The 16,328-nt window shown below is 55.3% G+C and overlaps 6 protein-coding genes across 6 annotated transcripts; 3 read left to right on the top strand and 3 right to left on the bottom strand.

Annotated features, from left to right (window-relative positions):
* Window positions 1–14: 14 nt before the first annotated feature.
* LY79DRAFT_673175 (P-loop containing nucleoside triphosphate hydrolase protein) lies at window positions 15–980 on the top strand (the record flags this gene model as incomplete). The annotated part of the gene is made up of 1 exon (XM_060564134.1): window positions 15–980. The coding sequence occupies one exon, from the start codon at window positions 15–17 to the stop codon at window positions 978–980; it is 966 nt and encodes a 321-aa protein (XP_060409690.1).
* A 33-nt stretch (window positions 981–1,013) lies between these two features.
* LY79DRAFT_566909 (putative polysaccharide biosynthesis protein) lies at window positions 1,014–2,370 on the bottom strand. The gene is made up of 4 exons (XM_060558858.1): window positions 2,101–2,370; window positions 1,988–2,012; window positions 1,624–1,908; window positions 1,014–1,563 (listed from the first exon to the last, which is right to left on the bottom strand). Exons 1-4 carry the CDS (start codon window positions 2,155–2,157, stop codon window positions 1,463–1,465), a joined length of 468 nt encoding a protein of 155 aa, XP_060409689.1. The 5' UTR covers window positions 2,158–2,370; the 3' UTR covers window positions 1,014–1,462.
* Window positions 2,371–3,262: 892 nt separating this feature from the next.
* LY79DRAFT_524549 (pyruvate kinase) lies at window positions 3,263–4,985 on the bottom strand (the record flags this gene model as incomplete). Its single annotated transcript, XM_060555638.1, has 3 exons — window positions 3,263–4,430; window positions 4,491–4,708; window positions 4,788–4,985. The coding sequence occupies 3 exons, from the start codon at window positions 4,983–4,985 to the stop codon at window positions 3,263–3,265; spliced, it is 1,584 nt and encodes a 527-aa protein (XP_060409688.1).
* A 2,674-nt stretch (window positions 4,986–7,659) lies between these two features.
* LY79DRAFT_390319 (uncharacterized protein) lies at window positions 7,660–8,461 on the top strand. Its single transcript, XM_060552934.1, has 4 exons — window positions 7,660–7,820; window positions 7,928–8,003; window positions 8,098–8,140; window positions 8,238–8,461. The coding sequence occupies exons 1-4, from the start codon at window positions 7,818–7,820 to the stop codon at window positions 8,380–8,382; spliced, it is 267 nt and encodes an 88-aa protein (XP_060409687.1). The 5' UTR covers window positions 7,660–7,817; the 3' UTR covers window positions 8,383–8,461.
* An 860-nt stretch (window positions 8,462–9,321) lies between these two features.
* LY79DRAFT_583205 (uncharacterized protein) lies at window positions 9,322–11,286 on the bottom strand (the record flags this gene model as incomplete). The annotated part of the gene is made up of 1 exon (XM_060560309.1): window positions 9,322–11,286. The coding sequence occupies one exon, from the start codon at window positions 11,284–11,286 to the stop codon at window positions 9,322–9,324; it is 1,965 nt and encodes a 654-aa protein (XP_060409686.1).
* Window positions 11,287–12,783: 1,497 nt separating this feature from the next.
* LY79DRAFT_390198 (WD domain-containing protein) lies at window positions 12,784–16,115 on the top strand. Its single transcript, XM_060552933.1, has 3 exons — window positions 12,784–14,779; window positions 14,838–15,435; window positions 15,495–16,115. Exons 1-3 carry the CDS (start codon window positions 13,079–13,081, stop codon window positions 15,989–15,991), a joined length of 2,796 nt encoding a protein of 931 aa, XP_060409685.1. The 5' UTR covers window positions 12,784–13,078; the 3' UTR covers window positions 15,992–16,115.
* The last annotated feature ends 213 nt before the right edge of the window (window positions 16,116–16,328 follow it).

Raw genomic sequence — 16,328 nt, 5'->3', positions numbered from 1 at the left:
CCCAAGAAGTCGAGATGTCACCAAGCAGCCTTCAGAAGGTGGCAAACCTTCTTCTTTTCTGTATTGGCCAGGCGACCGCCTTGATGGCGATGATGCCGCAAGTATCAGCATCGCAAGCCGCGGCGACTCGCGTGCTCTACTTCGCGACGCTCCCGGAGCCAAGCTCCCCGTCAAAGGGTGACCCCGGGCAGCCAGCATCGTTATTTCCCATCACAATGCGTAATTTTGATTTTGCCTATCCTTCGCAGCCCTCGCGCCAAACCCTGCGTTGTGTCAACTTGGGCATTGGCAACGGGAAGTGTGTGGCGATAGTGGGACCAAGCGGGTGCGGCAAGAGTACCGTCATGTCTCTTCTCATGAGGTTGTATGAACCCCATCGGCTGCATTCAACAGGCGGGATGGAGTCGAGCCAGCTTACGTATGGAGGTGTAGCGTTGGACCAGATATATGGAGAGCAGTTCTACTCGCACATCTCCTATGTGCCACAGACGCCATATCTCTTCCCTGCGACGGTAGCAGATAACATTGCATACGGACTGGCCGAAGCCTCACCATTGCGCCATAGGAGCAACGTGAGAAGGGCTGCGCGGGAGGCGGGGATCCACAACCTCATCGTCTCCTTTCCCCGGGGTTATGACACCGTCATCGACGACGGCGGCCAGGGCCTCTCTGGAGGGCAGTCACAGCGAGTCTGCATAGCCAGGGCGCTGGCACGACGGCCGCGGCTCATGATCATGGACGAGCCGACGAGCGCCCTGGATAGCTTGTCAGCAGAAGGGATTCGACAGACCATCACTGGTATCTTGGCAGGCGCGGAGGATGGTGGGATGAGCATTGTGGTTGCAACCCATAGCAGGGAAATGATGCATATAGCTCAACATATCATCGTGATGGAAGCCGGCCGTGTGGTAGATGAGGGCACCTTCGATGAGCTCCAGCTCCGCAGCCAGGTCTTTTCAACTCTCATTCACCACTCATGACCTGTAGGTAGGTCCAAAAGACACCGTGCGCATGACGGTAACGTTGGCAATGTTTCTCTCATGAATTGTGGTTAAACTAGGCAGGCCCTGTATTTTGGTGCTGGAGATGACTTTCAATCAGAGCGACGTGGAAAATTTGTTATCCAAGCACGAACTGTCTCACTCAGTCTCTGCCACATCCCAGTAGCCTAGAAGAGTACTATGTGCGTGGCGAGACCGGAGGGCCGTAACACGCAGTCGGCAGAATGACCTCGCCCGAAAGAAGACCCCATCCTATCGAACCCCTGGCTCGGAAGCGCGAGCCATTCTACTCAGTCGATCAAGAGTCGGCCCTGTCTACTGCGTGGTCCGTCGACCTCGGGCGAAGCACTTTCGAACCGAGGTTTACGGAGTGCACGTCAAGCATGTCAACGGCGTCGTGGTCGGTATTTGTTTCGGTCATCGTTTGCACAACCGAAAGGAACGGATGAAACTGGAACCGTTTAGCTGGAGGCCTTGGCCGATTGTGCCTTCTCGTAGATCCAGTCGTTCAGGCCCTTGCGGTTTCTGGCAATCTCGATGGCGTAGAACTGCATGCGAGGTACTAGACAAAAGGTTCAGTCAGTTGGCGCAATCCCACGAGGCCGAGAATGACAAAACTCACCAAAGATGACTTCGTTCTGCCCGTACTCGAACTTGGGATTAGCGCGGACCATGGTGCCGAAGTTGTAGTCGTCAACTTTCTTCTCGTAGGCCATCATGAACTTTCGCCAACGCTCCTTGCCGTCCTTGCTTTTCATCTCGTCCTCGTTGATCGTGGCGGATGGGTCGAATTCGGGAAAGTCCTTCTGCAGGTGCTCGTAGATCTCGTCGTCAATCTTGGTCAGGCGCAGCGAAGAGCCCTTGACTTTCTCCAATATGTTCCAGTAGGTCTCCATGTGCTGGACGACTGCGGAGCAGAAAGGCTGATTAGCTCCTGTTTGCGATATAGGATGCACACTTGGCGCACGGCAGCGCGGTATACACACCCTTGACTGCGAACTGCTTCTCGATCTAGACGCAAAATGGGTCAGCGCATTCGTTGTGTTTGGAGGCGTATAGCGAAGGGGGAAAAAATGGGCAAGGGATGGGTGGTACTTACATCCTCGAGGTTGTCCGCATCCTGGGCGTTGAAGTTGGTGGGAACGGGGGCCGCCATTTTGACTGATTCTCGAAAGTTGAGATAGGAAATGACAAGAATAGAGTGGTTCGGCCACTTTTGTACTCGTAGTTCTGGTCGGGTTGGACGTGACGTGTGTGCGACGCGGGGTTAAGTGAGTGAAGCTTTCAGGAATTCATGGCGGGGCAGAGCGACACCTGAACCAGCACCGTGCGACAGTGCATCATCGCGGGGTTTATGTTTTTTTTTCCCCCATTCCATTTTCTTCTTTGCCTGGCGAAAGGTGGTAAAGTGATGTCAAAAACGCTGCGCCTCCACACAGTGCACTAATAATATGTACATTTCTTTTCACTGTCAAGGCATCTACATGATACCCATCTGCATAACTCTTACTCATATATGCGTTTATCGGGATTCACTGCAGCTCGACGAGCAGTCATTGTCCAAACATGGACAATCGTGGAATGGAACCTTCTCGCTTTCTAGGGTGAATACCCAGGGAAAGATTGGATGTAAGACTTTGCCGTACAGTTTCCGGCAGATTACGGACGCCGTACTCTTTCTGTAATAGAACGTGCGTGCCTGACATCCAAAGACTGATCTTTTCTCTGAGTGGCTTCGCCGAACCCTTCCAACATCCTCCGCAACCGAAACGCACGGCGTTCATCTCATGCTTCCCCTCCTCATGCTTCCCCTCCTCATCCGCGAAGCTCATCATGCATCATCCGGTCCAGGCCGGGCTAGGACATCCCGACGCGGTAGCGAAGACGTCGAAAGAAGCTGGGTTTGAGTTACTGCCCTGTCATTATTCCCATCATCGGCTGTTCAGCACCCGTTCCCTTCTGTGCTATGCCGAGCTTGGTCCTTTCCATCATGCACTTTGCTCGTTACAGGAGCTTATTCATCGCCCGAACATGTCTCCTCTTATCGCAGCTTCGTACGAAAGAAGGGAGTAAGCCCATGCACCACATGTAGGGGATGTATTGGCAAGGTAAAGTCAACTTTATTCATGTGTGCAAATCATACTCGTGTCCCGGGGCAAAGGGCCCATCATCGTCTATCACGGTTTAACTAGGTACTTCGGTATTTCCCACACGCCGGCGGGCAGCCTCATTTTCTTTCCCATTCATCAACGGCGACTCAATTACAACTTTCCAATGCCGAGGTGCTCAGGATCGGCCTTGACAATACGCAGGGTGTTGGTGTTACCCATGCCGCCCTTCCAGCCCTGGACGACGACCAGGGTATCGCCCTTGCTAACAACGTTGAGCTCCAAAGCGTGCTCAACGCCCCTCTTGATGCGACGGTCAACATCCTCCTGCCAGTTGACCTTGGAAAAGTCAGGCTTGGCCTCGGGGAACAGGAAGGGGTACACTCCGCGGTACAAGTGAGCATAGCGGGATGCCGCAGCATTTCTTGTGACCATGAAGATGGGGCAGACGGGGCGGTACTTGGACAGCAGGCGGGCAGACTCTCCAGAGGTGGAGAGGACAATGATACCACCAGCGTTGAGGTCGAGGGAAGCCCTGACGGCGGCCATGGCGCAGGACTCGACGATGCTGACGGGGCGCTTGACGAGGGTGCACATCTCCTCGAAGTGGGAGACATAGGGGATGGTGTTCTCAGCCTTGAGGCAAGCCTCGTGCATCTCAGAAACGGCCTCGTTGGGGTAGCTGCCCTTGGCGGTCTCGCCAGACAACATGACACAGTCGGCGCCGTCGGTGATGGCGTTGCCGACGTCGCTGATCTCGGCGCGGGTGGGGCGGGGGTTCTTGATCATGGACTCGAGCATCTGGGTGGCGCAGATGACGGGCTTGCCGGCTCTGTTGCACAGGGCAATCATCTTCTTCTGGGCAGCGAAGACCTCGGCTGCGGGAATCTCGATACCGAGATCACCGCGAGCAACCATGACACCGTCAGTCTCGGCAAGAATCTCCTCAAAGTTGTTGAGACCCTGACGGTTCTCGATCTTGGCAATGACCTGGATGTGCTTGCCCTCCTCGCCAAGGATAGCGCGGATGTCCTTGATGTCCTGACCGCGGCGGATAAACGAAGCAAAGACCATGTCGACGTTGTTCTTAACGCCGAAACGAAGGTCGTTCTTGTCCTTCTCAGAGAGGGCAGGCAGGTCAACATCAGTGTTGGGCAGGTTAACACCCTTCTTGGAGGAGATGAAGCCGTTGTTGCGGGCGCGGACCTCGACGGTCTGGTCGTCCTTGACCTTGAGGACGTCGAAGGCAAGGACACCGTCGTCGACGTAGATGATGCGACCGGGCTCAATGACCTTGGTGATGTTCTTGTAGTCGACATACCTGCGAACAAGAGGGAATAAGCAAACTGAAGAGCAAACAGCGAAGAGGAGGGGGAATTACATGTTGTCGGTGTCGCAAGCCGTGGCGTACTTCTCGTCGGTGGTGAAGTTCAGGACCTTGCCGGCGGAGATAGGGAGGTCCTCATCGTTCTTTGTGTTTCCGGTACGGATCTCGGGGCCCTTGGTGTCAAGGGCAATGGCAATCTGACGGCCAGGCTGGGCCTTCTCGGCGGCGCGGGCATTGTCGATGACGGACTGGTGGTACTCATAGCTGCCGTGCTGCGGGAAGGAAGAAGGGTCAGCGGGGTGAGGGATTTTGGGAAGGGGGTCGGGTCCGGGACAAAAGGACGGGCCTTACCGAGAAGTTCATGCGCACGACGTTGAGACCAGCCTTGCGCAGCTTGTTGATAGCCTCAACAGAGTTGGTCTTGGGGCCAATGGTGCAGATGATGGAAGAACGACGGTAGTTCTTCTCGGGTTGGTAGGCTGTGTTGAGGCTAGAGAGCCAGGCGATCTTGCCGCCGACATCGAGGTGGTCCTTGGCGGTGGCAGCCATCGTGAGTGTATGGGATGTACTGGTAGTGTGGTTTTGGAGGTGTTGGTGAGGAGGAGAGGAATGAAAGGGTATCAACGGGAGAGAAGATGTGAAGCTGGGGAGGGTTTTTCTTTTCTTAGCTGCTGGAGACGGGCGAGACGAGACGAGACGATGAGGGAGGGGTCCGATGCAGTTGTTAAATCCTGCCAGGAGTGGGGTGGCCGAGACCAGATGGAGTGAGGGATGGAGGCAAGGTTGTTTAAGCTAGGTACTGGGTAGTAGACTAGTAGTACCTATAGAGATGGAACAGAGAGGGAGAGAGGAGGCACACAAATAGATACGGAAAAGGGAGAAACGGACGGGGTTGTCGGACGTCTCAAGGTTACAATTTTAGGATTCATGCAGCAACACAGCAAGCCTCAGGTAGGTATTTGTTGAAGACCAAGACAGGAGAGACACGAGGGGAGAGGGCGAGCAACAATTTGCTCTTGGCCCAAACGACTGAAGCTGTGCTGTCTGGCCTAGTCTGGTCTCTGCACTTGCTAGTTCTCGGAGGTGATGTCGGTGCTTCTTTTTTTTTTTTCCCTTTCTTTTTTCTTCTTCTGGCCTCCTCTTCTGGTGGCCGCCACGCTTGCCCCTCGTTGAACTTCACCCCCCCCTGGTGGGTGGGAAGCTGCTGAGGGGAAGGCCGACGTGGTTGCCCCTCAATTCAACGCAGTGATCCGTGCATCTAGCTAGCCCCCACAATGGATGGGTTGATTGAGTTCCCAATCCCAGTCTGTGGCAGGTGGTCCCCCACCAACATGAGGTGAGCGTGGTAAGGTGCCTGCCTTCTCTGACAGGGACTTCTCCGTCCCTTTTCCTCTACTCACCTCATACCTCGTCTCACACCTGCCAACAGCAAGAAAGAGGAGAGGGAGAGAGAGAGAGACATGGGATTGCCCCAGTTGGAACGGAAGGATGGCCAGTGATGCAGGGTACGGCTGCAAGTATACGGAGCCGAACAAGGTGTACCCGAATAGAACAAGGTAAATAAATATACGATGTATATATATATGAAATAAACCAAGACGGCCCAGGGTCTGATGAAGCAGTACTTCGTACAGTAAGAGAGTTAAAGTTTGGGGAGAACGGGTGAGATGAGGGGTCCGACCGGGCTAGGGCACAGCTACCTATGGAATAAATAGAAGCTGTCAAGGAAACGGAAACAGCAACGGAAACAGCAAGGGGCAAACATAACGCAACGAAGGCAACGCAGCGTAGCTGAAAGGAACGCAACCTGACAATGATGTTGATCCACTCGCCTGTGCCAAGCTATTTGTTGGTTTCTTCAATGCTCGAGCGTGTCGGCTGAGCGAGCGAGGCGTGTGTGTATGTGTGTGTGTGTGGGAGAGAATACCTGGTCGATAAGAGTTATGGGACACAAACAGGCAAGATGGAAGAGATTTGGACCGGGCAGAGTAGGATCATGAGGGGTTGGTTTTCGTCGGCCAATCAATGAATCAATCCATCAATCGATCGCTGACCCTTCTCCCTCCTCTCCTTCGTCCCGCTGTGCACTTGCACATGCTGGTACGCTCACTCTGACACGGAGCTCCGGGCCTGGTGCCAGTGTTTCTTGGGGGTTTAAAGCCTCAAACACTCAACAAACCAGACACCAGGCTTGGGAGTCGGGACACACAGCCTTTACCCGTTTTTTTGTGGTCCCTCTTCAACGCGAATATTGTAGGAGGGCAACACCGGCCCGGGCAGTCGACCCCTTGGAAATTGCAAATGGCAACAATGCATTTGCCCATGCCTTCCGTCCTCATCTGGCATGGTTGTGGATGGAAATGTCGATGAAGCGGAAGTGGATCATCGCCGGTACACCGTCGGACCTTTCTAGTTCCCACCTGTGCTGCGGAGGAGCAAAAGTGTGTGGTACACCGCCCCTTGAGCGATGGCGCTATTGTAAGCCAATTCGATGATTGCCGGCGACCCAAATTGAACCATCTCCATATCTCAGGGTCCGAGTCGCGTTCCCCTCCTACCCTGCGCTGTGCCTTATCAGTCGTAGCGGTGGGGAAATAAAGGTAATGTTGAAAGACAGTCACTGATTACTCAGATTCATACAATGATGACTTTGATATGAAAAAGAGAGGGAAAACGAAGGGGGGGGGAAAGAGAAGACCCTCCTTCCGGTTAAAAAAAAAAAAAAAAAAAAAAAAAAAAAGAGAGAGAGAAGAAAAGAAAGAAGTAGAGAGAAGCAGGAAAAAAGAAGGGAGCTTGGAGCTTGCAGTAGCTAGGCTAACAAATCTCCCTCTCCACTTGGATTCGGAGTTTCGTTGATGGTTGATGATTGATGATTGACGACGCAACCAGAAGCTTGGCTTCCTGCTCTCCCAGTAAACAGACAGACCTGGTACTCCAGGTATGGAGGGTAGGTAGGAGGAGGAGGGAGGTACTTCAGCCACTGAGAGAGGTACGGCCCACGCGCCTCAGTCCATTATCGCCCTTTCTTATCGGAAAGACCCGCCCAGTCTTTGTCTCGGCCTAGCAGCTGCCTGAGGCCGGCAGAGCGCGCACAGTGCCGCCGCCGCCGCTGCACACTTGCCCACTAACGCTTCCAGTTAGCCATGGCCCGTGGGGTCTCCAACCTTGAGTGCCCACCTCCCGTGTCAACCAAGGCAGGCTGTCCCATGACAATCACCCGACCGAGATCTTCTGACCGTACGTAGCCTTATCCTGCGAGACCAATAGCCTCTTCAACACTGCCAAATCGAAACGCTCAACGAAAAATCGCGTCCCTTCCCCTTACCAAAGGACGAAAAGAAACCAGAAACAAAACAGACCTTTTATCTTACGACTTCCACAATGGTTGGTTCAGCCTCCTCTCGTCTGGCTGTTGGCGAGCCCGCCCTCGTGCTTCGCTCGCCTGCTGCCTAGCTTCGATGTTGCTTTGCGCAGTCTTAACCTCCTACTAGCTCCTCAACTTGCTGACTCTGGGCCTGTGGTCGAAGATTGGACGTTTGACACACTACGCATTTGATGCGGTGCTCTGTTGGTTTACCCTCGCCATCTCCCTCCCCTATTGTGTTTTGTTGTGTCGGGTGCACATCGATTCGTAGGCTAACGCTCGGCACTCTCTCTCCAGTGTCTGCCTTCCTCGCTGGCATGAAGCGATCGACCGGCCTGACGTGAGTTTGCGTACCCCTCCATGCGAATATTGGTCTCGGACACACAAGACAGACGAGCCCAGCGCAGCTAACATGTGCCCATTCTGGGAATCGTCAGACCCAGTTTCAAGACAGATAGAGCTGCCGGCGAGAACAAGGACGTTTCGAAGTGGATCGACAAGTACCTCGGTGTTGGCGAGTGGGTGATGGATCAGTCAGTTGCTATCGCTGGCTCCAGCGGCTGGTTCGAGCGCACGCGGTAAATCGGCGTCGGCATCGGCATCGACATGGATATCGGCAGACCGCTGCCCTTGGTTGACGGATTTTATCTGCCTCTTTCTTCGCGACGACTTGCCGGAGCCAGGCCTTGCCTTGCCTTGCCCCCGAGACAATAACCTCGTTCTCTCTCTTTCTCTCGCTTCAGCACGATGCTGAAATGCTCGCCGGCTGCTTGAAAGAATGTGGTATGGGGGTGCCGCTTGGTGGTGTAAAAGGAGATGTGGTACGTCGACAGGCTGATCCGTTGATGCAATTTTCTCGGTTCATTACCTCAGTATATCTGTCCACATGTTTGCCATAGGCAAATTCCAGGCTTTCTGTAGCTGTACTCGGGAGAGGGGAGAGAAGCTAGATGCCTCAGTCGGCGAGCTCTTGGTTTTATTGTTATAACCAGCCCTTTTGGGCACAGGCTACTACTGCGGTCTCCCCCGTGTCCCTCATCCTTACAACCGGGCTCGCGGACCCCGCTTTCGGGATCGTCCTCGTCGCGCGATGTAGACATAGCCGAGGTTACCGACCAATCCAATGCGCCACAATTCCAGTTCCCTTTACGCGCCTCGCATGCAGATACTGGTAGCTTTGCTTCCCTTGTGATGATAAGGGCCACCGCATCGTGGGGAAACAAACATACTGTGGAGGACTCTGTCCGAACTGTGGGTCGGTTGACCGTTCCGATAAACGCCATGTTGAATCATAATCTGCGGGGTATCCTGAGCCTGTGCCTGCGCCTTTCCCATTCCTACGTCGATCCGTTACCCTGCATTGTCGAACTCATCGGAGTTCACGCAGAACTGCCCGTGTCCACCCGCAACACCCTATATGCCCTGATACCGAAACTCCTAACTATTGCTATGCCGATGGTTTCCTGGGTAAAAGCCCCAAAATTGCATGTGCCCAGACAGCACAAGCACCCGCTGCAATGATCAGTTTATGCTCTCATCATGCTCGTTGTCGTGCTCCGCCAGGAACTCTGGTGGCACCTCGTTCTCGCTGCCCCGCCGCGATGATGACGTTTGCAGAGATCCGACAAGGGAATGTCCGTCATCATGTTCTTCCAGCTGTGACACCAGCAAGTCGGGCGGGACCTCGTTGTCACTCTCTTCGTGGTGACTCCGTGCTGTGCATGTCTCGCCGGAGTCCGCTTGCGTCGACCGATGTGGTACACCGTCATCGTTGGGCCAGGGTTCCTCAACATCTGCAACCCGAGGAGCCGCCTGGGACTGCGGTAGAGTAGCTCGAAGCAGGCTCTCGGCTTCTCGAAAAGCCTCAAGCTCGGCGCCAATGGCACAGATCAGGAGGTTCCAGCTGTTGTGCTCGGCGGTCCTCACGTATTCCTCCAGCTCTAAGATGACCTTTCCCATTCTCGGCAGTATTGCCTCCACGCCTTCGCCGCCTGCTCGCTGAGGCTGCTTACCCTTGACCGTGGCACTGCTGCCGTCACTCAACGACTGGCGTAAGTCCGCTTCGAAGCTGGTGACCAGCTTGATCGTTTCCTGCCACAGCTCCGTGCCTTGCTCGAGCGCATCACGATCTTTAGCGACCTGCGTCTTGCGCTTCAGTAATAAGTCCGTTTCGCTTTCCCACCAATCCTTTGCCATGCTCAAAGTACGCCGCGCCGGTATCATACGGAAGAAATCGGCTCCTCCGGGCGGGTCCTGGGAGTTGATGGTACTTCCAGGCTCGCTGCGTGTCGTGGTTTCAACAACTTCCAGATCCAGAGGCTCGATAGGAGGCCGGCGCAGGAGGGACGCGACCTCTCCCTCTACCTCCTTTAGGGCGCCCCTGTAGCCGCTGAGGCCGGCCTCTCGGCGGTTACGAACATCTTCCATCTTGCGCTCCAGCCATCTTTGTCGGTTTCGCATACCAATGAGCTTCTCCTCCAGCTGGCGAATCTCCTGTCCGAGGGATTCATGCTGCTCCCCAAGGCCTCGGAGCTCCTTTGCCAGGGGCTCCTCTTCGTCATCTGCCAGACTGTGCAGTTCGGCTGAGATGCTGGTCCTGCGCGCATCCAAGTTACCCAGGTACTCAAGGGCCCTTTTCCGCTGGAAAAGCGACGACTCGATGTAATTATTCTCCTCGGCTTTGAGTTCAGTCAGAGCCGCCAAGACCCGTCGGAGCCCGTTGCGCGCGGCCCGAAGGCCTTGTGGACCCGAGGACTTGGGCTGTCGAACTGGTATGATGTCGCCTCGGGGAGTGGCGCGCACTGGAGGGTCCAGGGACGCCATCATACGTGATTTGGAGGTAGCAGTAGAGTAAAACGTGCCTGTTGGGGTGCTGCTTCCAGAGTCGCTCCATGTTTCGGGACCTCCTGCGTTGGGTTCGAGAGATTCACTGCCAGAGACTAGTCCAGTGGCTTGCATATCAAGCAAGCGCTGTACCTCCTTCTGAAGGGACCGCTCTCGGTGCTGCAAATTACGCCAAACCGAGTCTACACGAGATGTGCTTTGGTCGCGGGAGTCGTGGTCGAACAAAATGCTTCCAAACATCATTCGGCTAGCCGCCATTCCCTTGGTGCTTTTCTTCATATCCACCGTTCCATCCCGAGAAGGGCGACTAGTCTGTGAGGCAGGCGGCTGTAACAACACAGAGGTAGCTATGGGAGGGGGCGGCCCGGCAAACATAGCCTTGGGCTTCATCTTGGAGACGGAGCCGGCTGGACTCGGGGTATGGTCGTCCCACGGACCTGCGGGGGACGGGGAGCGCCTTGTGGACATGGTTATGGGCGATCGCGGCGACTCTGGCAACAGTGCTTCATCGGGTCTCGGGGACAGGTCGTCAAGATCGTAGTCGTCAGAGCGTCTTGCGCGGGACGTGTATAACGGCAAAATGGGAGATTTCTGTCGCGTCGGCGAGAGTCGATCGAGAAATCTAGGGGAGCCGGGTGCCATCGAGTGGCATAGGTGCCGCTGCTGTAGCGGGCGAATCTGAACAGGTAGTTATGGATGGTTGGCAATGATGTTTGGCTAAGCCGACGTTCTAAGTCGTAGGGACCAGGGAGAGGACACGATATGGGTGGAGCTGAAGAGCGTCAGCGAGGAGACGACATAGGCATGAGTAGTGAGCTTGAGGATTCGTAACGCGGCGAGATGCTATGAGCGACGGTCGAGATTCTCCGCATTTAGTTGAAGGATGCAACGCGCCTAAGCAAACATGGAAATATGCAAAGCATGGAAAGCCAACCCGGGTGAGTAAAGTACATATGTAGACGCCTAGACACACCTAGCTCGATATGCTCACGAGCTTTGAGCATGTGCCACGGTGGTCGGCACAGGGCGGCGGGTACCAAGGTAAGGTAGGGGGTCTCACAGCTGGGGGGCTTTGGAGCTTCTGGAACCTCCACACTGTGGACAGCAGTACACGAGGCAGACGTCACCAGGCGGGTCGAAAGCGACAGGGAGCTACCTAATAACGTATCGAGTCATGCCGATAAGCTGCTAACCTATTACCAGCATATACCCCCACAAGCATCAAGCAGTGTATATATACATATTCTCCTGTGATCCATTGCATACTATACATACGATACTACTACATGACAATTCCCTCCGATGGGTCAACGTCCATACCAACGCAGCCTGGGCTACACGACATGGCCGGCCGGTTTTGCGCTGCTGCTCCAAATTGCGACGCAATGAACCGATTAATAACTCGGGTTACGTCAACCCGTGCCGTCAACAGGGAAAATACTATACACTTATACAGTGTTGACGTAGTAGTACAATCGTACATCGTGTGTCGAGGACGATGCCAGACTGTTTGCCGTATTTGCCGTAAGAGAACAGGGATAAATGGCGGCGGCAGCAGCAGCAGCAGCAGCAACAGCAATACATACCGAGAAGATAGGCACAACGAGCTGGTTGAGCAACATATGAGAGCGGCTGTCCAAACTCCTTCTTTCTTTCTTTCTTGCGAATACTCCGTACATTCTCCATCTCTCCTTCCATGCTTCGTCCCCCGGCCGCGTTTACATCCGCGCTTCCGTCTCGGTTCATGCCCAGATCCATGCCCAACGTGTCCGAACTCCCCTTGGGCAGTACTGACTGGCCACAGTCCCATTCTCACCTCAATCAACTGGTTGGCAGTCTATTAGTCAGGGCGATGTCGTAGAGACCCCCACCCTGCTGTGACAACAGCAACGTAGACCACAGACCATAGACCATAGACAACATACAGAGAGGCCATACGAGAGCCTGGGAGAAAGGCAGACAGAGAGAAAAGAGAGAAAAGTCAAGTTTCAAAGCATACCTTATCTTCCTTATTTCTCTTATGTATCATTTATCTACCATACTGAAGGGAGGCAGCGAGTGACGCGACGACGACGTCCACTCTTTCCCGGCGGCACTGCTGCTTGTTCTTTTCCCTTTGCCTCTCTCTCTCTTTCTTCGTGGGACGGTGAAGATCAGGAGCCGTCGTCTCCAACGTCCCGTTCTCTCGTCTCTTCTCGTATACGTCTTTATTTTCATTTCTCTACCTCTATCTCCCCCCTACCCCTCTCTCCCTCCTCCTCTCTCTTTGTAATTCGTTTCCTGACTTGGACGTCGCCTTGTTGGGCTGGCTGTACCTGCCTGCCTGCCTGTATACCTACCTAGGTACCGACCCGCCTCATCTCGTCCGCGAAGAACTACTCTGCTGTTTCGTCTCCTCACGCCTTGTTGCAGCCATTGCAGCAGCTCATCGAGCATGATGCACTTCCTGGGCCATCGGCGGTCGGCATCTCAACAGAGCATTGACCCAGAGACACAGCAGCAGCCACAGCAGCAATGGCGGCCGCATCACCAGCAACGGCTAAGCGCGTCCTCGGCTCTGTATCAGGCGGCACAGGCACTGGGCTCCATTGGCGTCCCTACCGCTGCCGCCACTACGACTGACAGCATTGCCTCTAATAATTACCGCCCGCCGCTACCCACCCACCATCACTCTCGGCGGCCGTCGGTATCGTCCCAGTACTCATCTTACGGGCAACCCTCGCTATATTCTCCTCAGCAGCAGCAGGGCCGGTCTGGGTACTTCCTGCCCAACCACCACCATCATCAGCCTCTCGCTGCGTCCGGCCGCGTCTTGTCTCCTCCCACCTCGTCTCTTCAATACACTCCAGGAGCCGCAAGCGCGACAACACCCGCCAGTGGGCCACCGCTGCCCAAGGAACCCCCCGTCGCCAACTTCCGCTGGGACGACGAGTACTATACTTCCGAGAACGACGACGGCACCACCACCACCCCCAACACCAGCAACAACCGAGGCGGGCACACGGCCACATTCACGCCTGCCGCCACGGTCGACGACTCCGCTTGCGCCCGCCCCCTCCAGCCTCACCATTCCAGTTCCCAGTCGCACTCGTACTCCCCCTCATTCTCTTCCTCCTCCAACAATAACAACCCGCGCACTCACTCTCTCTCTCGGTCACAATCTCAGCAGCAACAGCAGCGTGCCTCCATCCCCGCCGCTCTGCTTCCGGCCCAGGGCCTGCAGCCGCACCGAGACTCAACCTGCTCGCTGCGAGCCCACTCCACTGCGACTGAGACATCAGGGCCGCCGGGCCTTAACCCCTCCATCGCCTTGTTCTCCGATCCCTCTCCCTCACCCTCCTCTTCCTCTGTATCTGCCATGAACCAGCAGCAACAAAAGCAGCAGCAGCCGCAGTCGCAGCCGCAGTCGCCGCCGCAATTCCAGTCCGGCACCCCGCGACGCACCGGCACCTACAGCTCCCAGCACGAAGAATTGCACATGCCAGCGGGCATGATGCAGCACGGCCAGTTGTCACCTCGCGAATACTCATCTTCGTCCGCCGCCCCAGCCACTCCTCATATCAAACTGGATCAGGCATCGCCAAACGCCCCCCAGTACCAAAACACCTCATCGGTGCCCAACGTCTTGCAGCCTGGTGGCCCCGGTAACCGCCCGTCCGCCGTCACCGCCAACACGGCGCCTGCTCTTTCCACGATGCAGCCCCAGCAGTCGCAAGACTACCAGACGCCCTCGAAGCCCGCGAATCTGAGCTTATCCCACAGCTACTCCCGTTCCTCCCCGGCTGCTGGCTACGAAGGTGCCTCGACCTTTGCGCCCTACACCCCAACCACCCCGAGCGGATCAGGATCGCAATTCATGTCCCCTCCGGAGCAAAAGTACAATGCTCCCGGTTCGCAGCGAAACATATCCAACACTCCATTGGGCCTGGCCGATATCCGTCCCCGCGCCGACTCGAGTATGTCTGATGGTGTCCCAGGAAGTGTAGCCTACGAGCTGGCCAATGCCCAGCCTGGTACCAGCAACTACCTCGCTCCTTGGGCCCTTTACGCCTTTGACTGGTGCAAATGGCCTCCTCAGGGCAATGGTGCAGGGAAACTCGCTGTTGGCAGCTATCTGGAGGATGGTCACAACTATGTAAGAATCCATCTTTGTCCCACTGCCCGCCAATCCACACTAACCCGCTTGCCCTCAGATCCAAATCCTCGATACCCAGATGGTGCCGACGCCCAATGACGTCTACCAACCAGGCACGCCCAAGTTCAACCTCGAATTTTCAAAGGTTGCCGAAGCCACACACTCCTATCCCGTGACGCGTCTGCTCTGGGAACCACCGTCGTCCCAGAAACAGTCAACCGATCTCCTCGCGACGTCCGGCGACCATCTCCGTCTGTGGTCTCTTCCTTCCGAGAATCCTGTATCGCAGAGCAACTCCATCACCCGGCAGGCAAGGGACCCCGCCATTACGAAATTAACGCCTCTTGCGCTGCTTTCTAACTCAAAGACCCCCGACCATACTGCGCCGCTGACTTCCCTGGACTGGAACACTGTCTCCCCAAGCTTAATAATTACATCCAGTATCGACACCACCTGCACGATTTGGGATATTCCGTCTTTGACGGCCAAGACGCAACTGATTGCCCACGATAAAGAGGTATACGATGTGCGCTTCTGTGCCAACAGTGTCGACGTGTTCGTGAGCTGTGGGCAAGACGGGAGCGTTCGTATGTTTGATTTGCGCAGTCTCGAACATAGCACCATCATTTACGAACCTACTGGCAAGGATGATCGAGGTATGCCCCGCTGAATGTTTCTCCATTTCGGTTTGTGAGACTAACATAACTTTTACCAGACGCCAATGGTGGACGCATCAGCCCTACCCTTGCGCAGCAAACCATGTCGAACCCTCCACCTCTGCTGAGACTAGCAACCTCACCTCATGACACTCATTTGCTGGCCACATTTGCTCAAGACTCCAACGTTATTCGCATCCTTGACGTAAGGCATCCCGGACAGGCCCTTCTCGAGCTGCGGGGCCATGGAGGTTCTCTCAACTCCATCGAGTGGTCGCCCACGAGGCGGGGAGTCTTGGCATCGGGAGCAGACGACTGCCAGGTGTTGCTTTGGGACGTTTACAACAACCACTCGCTCAGCGGTGGTCCTCCTGCCAACGGTGCCGCTCAACCAGATAACACGCGAAGCCCGTATGCCAGCTGGCAGTGCGACTACGAGGTTGGCAATCTTGCGTGGGTTCCGCACCTCTCGACCAACGATCAAGGGGAGTGGCTGGGAGTGAGTGCTGGCAGAGGACTCTGGGGGGTCAAGACGTGTGGACGGGCCGGTGCCTGAAGGGGGCTGAGGACAATGAGCAGCATATTCATCTGACCGTCTTGCTGCCCTGTTCATAGATCTGGCTGGTCACTTGTGAAATATGCATCGCGAAGCCTGGCGTTTAGGAATGGGCTATCGAGCCGGCTGTAGGAGACAACTATGCGTGATGTTCCAAAGGATTCCATTGGGATAGTTGAGGTGGAGGTAATCAAACGACGCCCTCCGAGACTCACTATGGCTTCAGTGTCGGCGATGGAGAACAAAAATGGATGGCTATATACCGACGGGAACAATTAGGGGGAGAAGAGTAACGGAATGTCATGATCAACGCGCGGTACTCGTCCCGCAGCCAATC

The sequence above is a fragment of the Colletotrichum navitas genome, assembly GCF_030913465.1.
Source record: "Colletotrichum navitas strain CBS 125086 chromosome Unknown LY79scaffold_80, whole genome shotgun sequence".
Lineage (NCBI taxonomy): Eukaryota > Fungi > Ascomycota > Sordariomycetes > Glomerellales > Glomerellaceae > Colletotrichum > Colletotrichum navitas.
The sequence above is the reverse complement of the archived record's forward strand: the minus strand, read 5'-3'. Positions and strand labels throughout refer to the sequence as shown.